Below are 10,379 nucleotides of genomic sequence, written 5' to 3'. Positions count from 1 at the left end.
GCTCATTGCAATCCCCGCCTCCCAGGTTCAAGCAATTATCCTGCCTCAGCCTCCCGAGTAGCTGGGATTACAGGCGGCTAATTTTTATATTTTTAGTAGAGATGGGATTCCACCATGTTGGCCATGCTGGACTTGTTTGTTTGTTTGTTTGAGATGGAGTTTTGCTCTTGTTGCCCAGGCTGGAGTGCAATGGCGTGATCTTGGCTCACTACAACTTCTGCCTCCCGGGTTCAAGCGATTCTCCTGCCTCAGCCTCCCGAGTAGCTGGGATTACAGGCATGCACCACCACACCCAGCTAATTTTGTATTTTTAGTAGAGACGGGGTTTCTCCATATTGGTCAGGCTGGTCTCGAACTCCTGACTTCAGGTGATTCTCCTGCCTCAGCCTCCCAAAATGCTGGGATTACGGGTATGAGCCACTGCGCCCGGCCTGTGGTTTGGCTTTTCTGTTATTGCCAACTGTTAGTCTCCTCCCTCCCCACTCAGCCACATCCCTGCTTTGGGGCTTCTTGAGCTGAGGCAGAGGGTGCTGCTTGCTCATGGGACAGCCACTAGTTCCACAGCTTTTCTGAGTGTTTCCAGAAGAGTAGGAGGTGGCAGGGATGTTGCTGTCCCTTCTGTTCTCTGTGGCTATCCCCAGGGGACATTCCGTTCCCAGCCGTCCTACCATCTTTTCCCCTAGGAGCCCTCTTTGCCTTTGAGATGCTCTGCACCATGCTGGGGAAGCTCTTTGAGCCCTACGTGGTTCACGTGCTGCCCCATTTGCTCCTGTGCTTCGGGGATGGGAACCAGTATGTGCGTGAGGTAAGTCCCCAGACTGCATGGGAGAACAGCATCAAAACTTTGTGAGGTTTGTTCCCAGCTATGTCTGTAGGCCTTGGCACAGGGTTTGACACAATAGAAACCCAGGAAGCATTTGTCACAGGAGGAACATTAGGACTGGTGTCAGGCCTTGCCCCTTGCTTGGGCGAGCAGGCCCCTGAATGTCTTTTCTCCTCCCTTGAGGCTGCAGATGACTGTGCCAAGGCTGTGATGAGCAACTTGAGTGCTCATGGGGTGAAGCTGGTGCTCCCCTCCTTACTGGCTGCCCTGGAGGAGGAATCCTGGCGGACCAAAGCTGGTAAGACCACTCCCTCTGTCTCTCTTCCCAGCTTCCTGTTCTGAAAACCAGCCTCAGTGAGGATCCTGGGTAGCCACAGCTCGTGTCCTGTGAGCTCCCAAGCCCAGGGATAGGGTTAAGACCCTGCCTTTCTTTTGAAATTTGAGGTGGAGTCTTGCTCTATCACCCAGGCTGGTCTTGAGTTTTGGGGCACAAACCATTCTCACAGGAACACACTACTACACCTGGCTAATTTTTTTTTTTTTTTTTATAATGATGTAGTGTCGCTATGTAACCCAGACTGGCCTCGAATTTCTGGGCTCAAGTGATCCTCCTGCCTTGGCCACCCAAAGCACTGGGATTGCAGGTGTGAGTCACCACACCCAGCCAACTCTGCCTCTGGCGGTTGAATCTTCCTATAGTTTATGTGCTTTCATGCCAAGAACAGGTCTCTGACAAGAGCTACAGCCTTAAGTCAGAAAATCCAGAGCTGTAAAGCTCTTCTGTGGCTTTAAAGTTTCCCCCCCCACCCCCAGGAAAGCTGTTTTTAAAAATAACCTTTGGCGGAGAATCTCTTGAGGCCAGGAGTTTAGACCAGCCTGGGCAACATAGCAAGACCCAAAAATAGGCCAGTTATGGTGGCGCATGCAGGTAGTCTCAGCTACTCAGGAGGCTGAAGTGGAAGGATTACTTGAGCCCTGGAGTTGGAGGCTGCCATCACACTCCAGCCTGGGCGGCAGAGTGAGACCCTGTCTCAAAATAAACAAATAAAATCTCTGACATCCTAATAAGCAAACAGATACAAGTAGAGCTGCTCTAGTTAGGAGAGGATCACCATCTAGGACCCTCCCACTCAGCCTCCTTCTCAGTCATTCAGATTTCACCCTGTAGTTAGAAACAACACAAATCTAAATCAGTTTCCTCATTTGTGGATGAAGAAACAGTTCACTGAAATTCAGGGAACTGACCTTGCATCTCACTGTAAGGGTTAAACCAGGTCTCCCCGATCCTGGTCTCTTTCTCCCATACTGCCCTGCTTCTCACCTGGGATCCCACTGTTTAGCAGGCCTCAAGAGCTTTTTTGACTGCTCTGCTAGAGCCAGTCCCCTCTCCCCTACTCCCAGTGACTGCTTGAGCACAGTGTGCAGGGACCAGCGTCGATGTCCCTTGCCCATGTAGCCAGTGCAGGTGAGTTGCTGGCCTGTGCTCAGTGATTCAGTGCTGGGCTTGTGTCTGCTATCCGCAGGGTCAGTGGAGCTTCTCGGGGCAATGGCGTACTGTGCTCCTAAGCAGCTGTCATCCTGCCTACCCAACATCGTGCCCAAGCTTACGGAGGTGCTGACCGATTCCCATGTCAAAGTCCAGAAGGCCGGACAGCAGGCACTCAGGCAGATCGGCTCCGTCATCAGAAACCCAGAGATCCTAGGTAGGCCTCTCCCATGAGGGTGCTTGCCCTGGCCTCCTGCCAATCCCACCGCCTTTGGACACTGCAGGGAACTTGCACCCATTCAGCTAAGATCTTTTTCTTTGAGGACAAATACGTTCACAGTGAAATCGCCTCTAAATCCTGGGAAGCCCTTTTCCTAGAATAGTTATTTGAAGGTAGTTTGGAAGCATTCATTCTGTTTTTCTCCTGGCCTGGGGCAGATGTCATTGGCTCTGCAGATAGGGACACTGAGTCATTGGCTCAGGAGCAGTTTGACTCCAAGAGATCCCTGTGCACTAAGCTGAGCATGAGGCCAACAGAACTGAATGACATTCTCTGGACCACATCAGCACCATTCAAAATGTTAGGACCTTTGAAAACTTCCTATTCCATCTCATTCCAGGAGGCCTGTGATAGAGGGGAGGGTTAAGGAAGGGATAGGATTAACTTAAATACTCTATATGTGGTTCTTTCTCGAATACCAGGAAGAGGTTGATCGCTAGGAACAAAACCCAGCCAGCCACCTTGACCAGCATGTCACTGTTAAAGTCTAAGCTTCAGCTGCCAGTGCCCACTCAGTGTACTTCAGTATGGAAAGTATGGAATAACCTCAAAATACATAAAACAAAATTTATAAAGCTACAGGGAGAAGTTAACAAATACATTATGTCATAGTGGGAGATTTCAACACACTTTTCAATTACTGATAGGGCAGACCAAAAATTTACTAAGGATATATGCTTTTCAGAAATTTTATTTTTGTGGTTCATGCCTATAATCCCAGCACTTTGGGAGGCTGAGGTGGGCAGATCACTTAAGGTCAGGAGTTCAAGACCAGCCTGGCCAACATGGTGAAACCCCATCTTTTACTAAAAATACAAAAATTAGCCAGGCATGGTGGCATGTACCTGTAGTCCCAGCTACTCAGGAGGCTGAGGCAGGAGAATAGCTTGAACCCGAGAGGTGGAGGTTGCATTGAGCTGAGATCGTACCATTGCACTCCAGACTGGGCAACAGAGTGAGACTCCATCTCAAAAAAGCAGTATTTCTTTTTAAAACATTTTTTTCAGCTTTACTGATATATATTTGATAAGTAAAAGTTATACATATTTATATGTACAATGTGATGTGTGTATTTTTTTTTTGGTGGAGTCTCACTGTTGTTGCCCAGGCTGGAGAACAATAGCGCGATCTCAGCTTATCAAAACCTCTGCCTCCCAGGTTCAAGCGATTCTCCTGCCTTGGCCTCCCAAAGTGCTGGGATAACAGGCGTGAGCCACCGCTCCCGGCTGTGATGTTTTGTACAATGATGTGTGCATTGTGAAATGATTACCATAATCAGGCATTATCATATTCCTCACTTTACATGGTTTTTTTTTTTTTTTTTTTTTTTACATATAAGATAGAATATTTAAGATAGACTCTCTTAGCACATTTCTCTTAGCAAATTTCAAGCCTGTGATGAATATTATTAACTGTCATCATCGTGCTGCACATTAGATCTCCAGAACTTACTTATCCTGCTTTACTAAAAGTTTGTACACTTTGACCAATGTCTCCCACACTCACCCCCAACCCCTGGCAGCCACTGTTCTACTCTTGTTTCTGTGGGGTTCAGTTTTGCCAGTGCTCAACATCCTTGAGGGATCCTGAGGCCCAGAATAGTCTCGTCCTTATCACATGAGTAGAAATGCCTTCATTTAAGAATCCAGCATAGATCTTTTTAAAAAGCTGAGATATAATTCTCATATAATATTAAATTCACTCTTTTAGAATGTATAATTCAGTAGTTTTTAGTATATTCACAAAATTGCATAAACATCACGGCTGTCTATTTTCAGAGTGTTTTTTCATCACCCCAGAAAGAAACTCCATACCCATTAGCATTTTTTCTTCATTTCCCCGCTACCCCCAACCCCTGACAGCTACTCATCTACTTTCTGTCTCTGTATGTTTGCCTATTCTGGACATGTCATATACATGGAATCATAAAATATGTATGTGACCTTTGTGTCTGGCTTCTTTCACTTAGTGTAATGGTTTTGAGGCTCATCCATATTGTAGCATGTTTTAGTATTTTGTATCCTCATATGGCGGAATAATATTCCATTGCACCGGCAGACCACATTTTATTTATCTATTCATTCGTTAATGGAATTGGGTTGTTTCCACTTTTGGGCCATTACGAATAAGGCTGCTGTCAACATTTGAGCCAAAATTTTTGTGGGAACATAAACTTTAGTTCTGTTGGTTAGACACCTAGGAAGAGAATTGCTGGGTCATATGGTAACTCTGTTTAACTTTTTGAGGAACTGCCAGACTGTTTTCCAGTGTCAAATGGCTGTTCTGTTTGATATTCCCAATAGCAAAGTTTGAGGATTTCAGTTGCCAACACTTTGTTATTATCTCTCTTTTTGATTATAGCCTCCTAGTGGGTATGAAGTGGCATCTCATGGTGATCTTGATTTGCAGTTCCCTAATGACCAGTGATGCTGAGCATCTTTTCATGTGGTTATTGGCCATTTGCATATCTTCTTTGGAGAAATGTCTATTCAGGTCCCTGCCCATTTTAAAATTCGGTTATTCTTTTTTTTTTTTGGTTATTGTTGCCCAGCATGGATTTTTATAGTGGCTAAACTCCCTGGGCTCTGGTACTGGGTTTTTAAGAGCTCATTTTATCTAATCTTAGTACTTTGTGCTTCACCCCCACTGCTGGTTAGGGGCTTTTGGTGTCACAAAACTGGCTTTCCACAACATCTTTTCTGGATTGCTGGTCTCAGAATTGGGTCCATGGTGGTGGTCAAAAAACAGTCCTATGGAAGGTCAGCAGAATGGCTGCAGTTCAGTGCCCATTGAAACCAGCCCATAGGAGCTCTTCCACGTCACAGCTCTACAGTGCAAAGGGTGACAGCTGACACCTCCACATAGTGACCTCTGCTTCCCACCAGTGAAGCAAGGATTGCTCTTTGTGGACAGCCTGTCTTCCCCAGCTGGTGACTTGTGGGGCTTCAGGGAGGAGGTATGCCAGACTCCCTTTTCTTCTGATCCCTTCTAGTTCTGGGGGCTCAGGGGCTTTGCTGATGCATAGATGTGTATCAACTGGGCTCTCTTCTCTTTGGATGTACAGCCATTGCCCCAGTCCTTCTGGATGCCCTGACAGACCCCTCCAGAAAGACCCAGAAGTGCTTGCAGACCCTGCTGGACACAAAGTTCGTCCACTTCATTGATGCCCCGTCCCTGGCCCTCATCATGCCCATTGTCCAGAGAGCCTTCCAGGACCGTTCCACTGACACGCGGAAGATGGCAGCCCAGATCATTGGCAACATGTACTCCCTGACAGACCAGAAGGTAGCAGCCCAGCTGGGGCTGGTGTGGGATAGACCAGAAGATGCTGAGTGCAGAATCAGAGGTGCAGAGTCTCCACATTAGACAAGGAAAGATATGGGCATTAGTCCCTACTTATTTTTGTGGGGAGAAATGAGCCATTTTGAGGTGGAAATCTGGGCTCTCTGGGCATCTTACAGAGTGCAGTGGTTCAAGTCCTTGATAGCTTAGTTCTCACCTGAGACCCAGATAGGCATGTCTCTCTTTTGACGTCTCAAGAGTGTTTAAGTGGTTGCCACTTGGACTCCTTGCAGTGTATTCTTGTCAGGAGAGTCTGGTTTGGGAGATAGGCTTTGTCTGTTAGCTCCCAAAAGCTTGCATGTGTGATCTCACTGTCTACCACAGCTCAGCTTTGCTTACTGAGGCTATGAGCAAAAAAATACAAAGTGGAAAAGTTGCATTAATCCTAGAAAATTTGGGAAATTAAAAAACCAGAAAAACAGACCAGACTTGGTGGCTCATGCTTGTGATCCCAGGACTTTGGGAGGCTGAGATGGGAAGATTGCTTGAGCCCAGGAGGTTTGGGATATAATGAGCTATGATAATACCACCGTACACCAGCCTGGGGCGACAGAGCAAGATCCTGTCTTAAAAATTAATTAATTTTAAAAATTAGAAAACCAAAAAAATTTTTTTTTTTTTTTGAGATGGAGTTTTGCTGTTGTTACCCAGACTGGAGTGCAGTGGCGCGCGATCTCGGCTCACCGCAACCTCCGCCTCCTGGGTTCAGGCAATTCTCCTGCCTCAGCCTCCCGAATAGCTGGGACCACAGGCAAGCACCATCATGCCCAGCTAATTTTTGTATTTTTAGTAGAGACGGGGTTTCACCTTGTTGACCAGGATGGTCTTGATCTCTTGACCTCGTGATTCACCCACCTTGGCCTCCCAAAGTGCTGGGATTATAGGCATGAGCCACTGCGCCCAACCCAGAAAACCAAAATATTTTAACATTTTATCCACAGTTCCCTACCAAAAAAATAATTACTGTTCTTTTTTTTTTTTTTTTTTTTTAAAAAAAATTTCTCTTTTTTTTTCTTTTTTTTTTTTTTTTTTTTTTAAGACAGAGTCTCACTCTGTTGCCCAGGCTGGAGTGCACTCACACAGTCTTGGCTCCCTGCAATCTCCACTGCCTGGGTTCAAGTGATTCTCCTGCCTCAGCCTCCTGAGTAACTGGGATTACAGGCACTTACTACCAGGCCCAGCTAATTTTTATATTTTTGGTAGAGACAGGGTTTCCCCAGGTTGGTCAGGCTGGTCTCGAACTCCTGACCTCAGGTGATCTACCTACCTTGATCTCCCAACGTGCTGGGATTACAGGCATGAGCCACTGTGTCCGGCCAAGTACTGTTAATTTTTTAAATTACATTTAAAAATGGCATTCCTAAACTTAAACTTATTCCCAAGGTATAATGAGTTATTCACAAAACTGATTTTTAATAGTTATAATATCCCAACAAGTTTATATACCATAACTTATATATAATTGGTCATACAGTGTCCAAGGTATGGACATTTTGGCTATTTTCAGTGATGCTGCAAGGAACATAAGGCATTTTCTGTATTTAAAATTATTCCTGAAAGCTGAATGCTCCATCAAGAGACATAAACATTTTGAGGTGAAGAAAGGGAAGATGTTAATGAATTCTGAAAGGAAAGTACCAGAAGTAATTTCCTAAAAATTCCAGAGTCTGGACAGGTCTTGGTCTTAAGGGAAGAGTGGGAGGAGCAAGAGCATTGAACTCCTGTCTGTTGAGGATGGGCCTGGGGTCCCTAGTAGCCATCCCCAAATAATTGCACAGGACCTTCAAAGAACCAGTTGGTGGTAGGGTCAGGGGGGACTTACTTGCCAGCTGCCCTTCCCACGCTGTTCCATGGTCAGTGAGGTTTGCACGCTAGGGCCCCTGCTGTGTACTCCTTGCCAGCAGAATGGGGAGGTTAGGGTCCACAGTGGAACGAGTCTGGAGAAAGCACGAGTTGGGCCTTGCCCGAGCCACCTCCTGTGTTGTTCCAGGACCTGGCTCCGTACCTGCCCAGCGTGACACCTGGCCTGAAAGCGTCGCTTTTGGACCCTGTGCCTGAGGTAAGTCTGCATTAGACTGGGGATGGGTGATCTCACTTTACAATAACTTTTAAATGTTACTTTCTAATCATTAAAAGCAAGAAACAGTTTATCCTACAGCCTCATCCAGTCCCCACAAAATGGATCCCTGAGAATTCCCCAAAGCTGCTTTTTTGTCCGTTGGAAAGGGAAGGAGGCCCTCGGTGTCCCTCCCTGCTCCCGTGTGGCTACCTTGTTTTGAGCCGCATCTCCTCACACCATCTCTGCTCTCGGTGATGTGACAGGTGCGGACGGTATCTGCAAAGGCCCTTGGGGCCATGGTGAAGGGCATGGGGGAGTCATGCTTTGAAGACTTGCTGCCATGGCTGATGGAGACACTGACCTATGAGCAGAGCTCTGTGGATCGGTCAGGCGCTGCACAGGGTAAGGCCAGAGCAGGTCCGGTGGCCAGACTGGAAATGCTCTAAAAGGGGCCCTCAGATCAGTGGGCTCATTCTGTTCTTTCATTGCAGGGTTGGCTGAGGTCATGGCTGGTTTGGGGGTGGAGAAGTTGGAGAAACTGATGCCAGAAATCGTGGCTACAGCCAGCAAAGTGGACATTGCACCCCATGTCCGAGATGGCTACATAATGATGTTTAACTACCTGCCCATCACCTTTGGAGACAAATTTACTCCTTATGTGGGGCCCATTATCCCCTGTATCCTCAAAGTAGGTACCATGACCTTGGTGAGGGTAGAGTCTCTGAGGAGGGCAGGAGGCAAGTGCTCTCCTGGAGAGCTAGGGACCCCTGCTGGGTGGGGTTGGTTGCCACAGCCCTCAGCCTTCAGGGAGCGCCATGTTTTTTGGGCTGGGGGCCTAGGGGTGGCAGCTCTGGCTGACCCACCTTCTGTGTGCCCAGGCTCTTGCTGATGAGAATGAATTTGTGCGTGACACCGCCCTGCGTGCAGGCCAGCGGGTTATCTCCATGTACGCTGAGACAGCCATCGCCTTGCTGCTGCCCCAGCTAGAGCAAGGCCTCTTTGATGACCTTTGGAGAATCAGGTGAGAACTTGGGCAGAAAGACCCAGTGGGAATGATGCATGATGGCTCATGCCTGTTATCCCAGCAGTTTGGGAAGCTGAGGCAGGAGGATTGCTTGAGCCCAGGAGTTCGAGATGAGCCCTGGCAACATAGTGAGAATTCGCCTCTACAAAAAAACAAAAAATTAGCTGGGAATGGTGGTGCACACCTGTAGTCCCAGCTGCACAGAAGGCTGAGGCAGAAGGATCATTTAAGCCCCAGAGGTGGAGGTTGCAGTGAGCCGAGATTGTGCCACTGTTCTCCAACTTGGGCAACAGAGCAAGACCCTATCTTCAAAAGAAAAAAAAAAAAAAAACCCAATGGGCTGAGCTTTGCTTTTTGATAACTCCAGTTGAGAAATGAAGAGCAGAATGTTGCCAAGAATGCTCTCAACTTTTTCCAGACCCTTGCTTTTAACCATTTTGTAACTTTTCCAGTTTCCTATAGCAATGACTTTATTATGATTCTTTAAAAAGTCCTCTCTTTACAGGTTTCCAATATGTATTCAGATTTTAAATGTTCAGTACTCTTTAAAAATTTCACTTATGGGAATATATTTCAAGGATGTATTGACTGGTCAAGTGCTTAAGGCTGTTAGACATAAGGATGATGTGTGTTGCAGTATTGCTTACCATTTGAAAAATTGGAGGTTGATTTAAAAATATAGTACGTTCATACAGTGGTCTTTTATTCAGCCATTAGAAAGAATGATATAAGATGCTATTACCTGACTTAGAAAGCTCCTCAACCTGTTTTAACAGGATGCTGCACAGGCTGTGGTCCAGCCACATAATGTGCGGTAGCTTGGGGTCTGCTTGCATGTCGTTGTGTAGAGGGAGGTGTGTATGGAGTGTCACCAGCCTTGGGGGTGGTTGCAGTGGTTGCCTGGGTATTGGGAATTTGGGTAGTTACTTACACTCACTTTCTTTATATTTTTCTGTATTTTTTGAAATTTCAGTTTGAGACTGTTATTTTTCTAATCATTAAAAGCAAGAAACCTAATTTAAGGAGAAATAGTTTATCCTTCTAAGGCCTCTCCTGGTTCCTCTACTTCCAATGATCAGTCTTCCTACTTGCCTGTTAATGCTTGCCTTTTGTACTCACTTTCTCTTTTATAACTTTTGTTATAGAAATTGTTAGATATTTTTTTAAATATTTTCTTTCCCCAACATTTCATGTATGTTCATTAGTAAAAAACTTGGAAAGCACGTGGGCGAGTGTAAAGAAATGAAAACCGCCGGGCGCGGTGGCTCAAGCCTGTAATCCCAGCACTTTGGGAGGCCAAGGCGGGTGGATCACGAGGTCAAGAGATCGAGACCATCCTGGTCAACATGGTGAAACCCCGTCTCT

General features: G+C 46.4%; 1 protein-coding gene across 1 annotated transcript in view; it reads left to right on the top strand.

The window, feature by feature from the left end:
* Positions 1-10,379, top strand: part of GCN1 (GCN1 activator of EIF2AK4) — a 69,716-nt gene that overhangs the window by 42,526 nt on the left and 16,811 nt on the right. The window contains 8 exon segments of the mRNA XM_017510231.2: positions 684-805; positions 1,007-1,121; positions 2,347-2,526; positions 5,654-5,874; positions 7,922-7,990; positions 8,254-8,392; positions 8,482-8,678; positions 8,869-9,011. Coding sequence (XP_017365720.1) covers positions 684-805; positions 1,007-1,121; positions 2,347-2,526; positions 5,654-5,874; positions 7,922-7,990; positions 8,254-8,392; positions 8,482-8,678; positions 8,869-9,011 — 1,186 coding nt within the window.

The sequence above is a fragment of the Cebus imitator genome, unplaced genomic scaffold, assembly GCF_001604975.1.
Source record: "Cebus imitator isolate Cc_AM_T3 unplaced genomic scaffold, Cebus_imitator-1.0 Scaffold434, whole genome shotgun sequence".
NCBI classification, from domain to species: domain Eukaryota; kingdom Metazoa; phylum Chordata; class Mammalia; order Primates; family Cebidae; genus Cebus; species Cebus imitator.
This window is presented reverse-complemented; position numbering and strand designations above follow the sequence as displayed.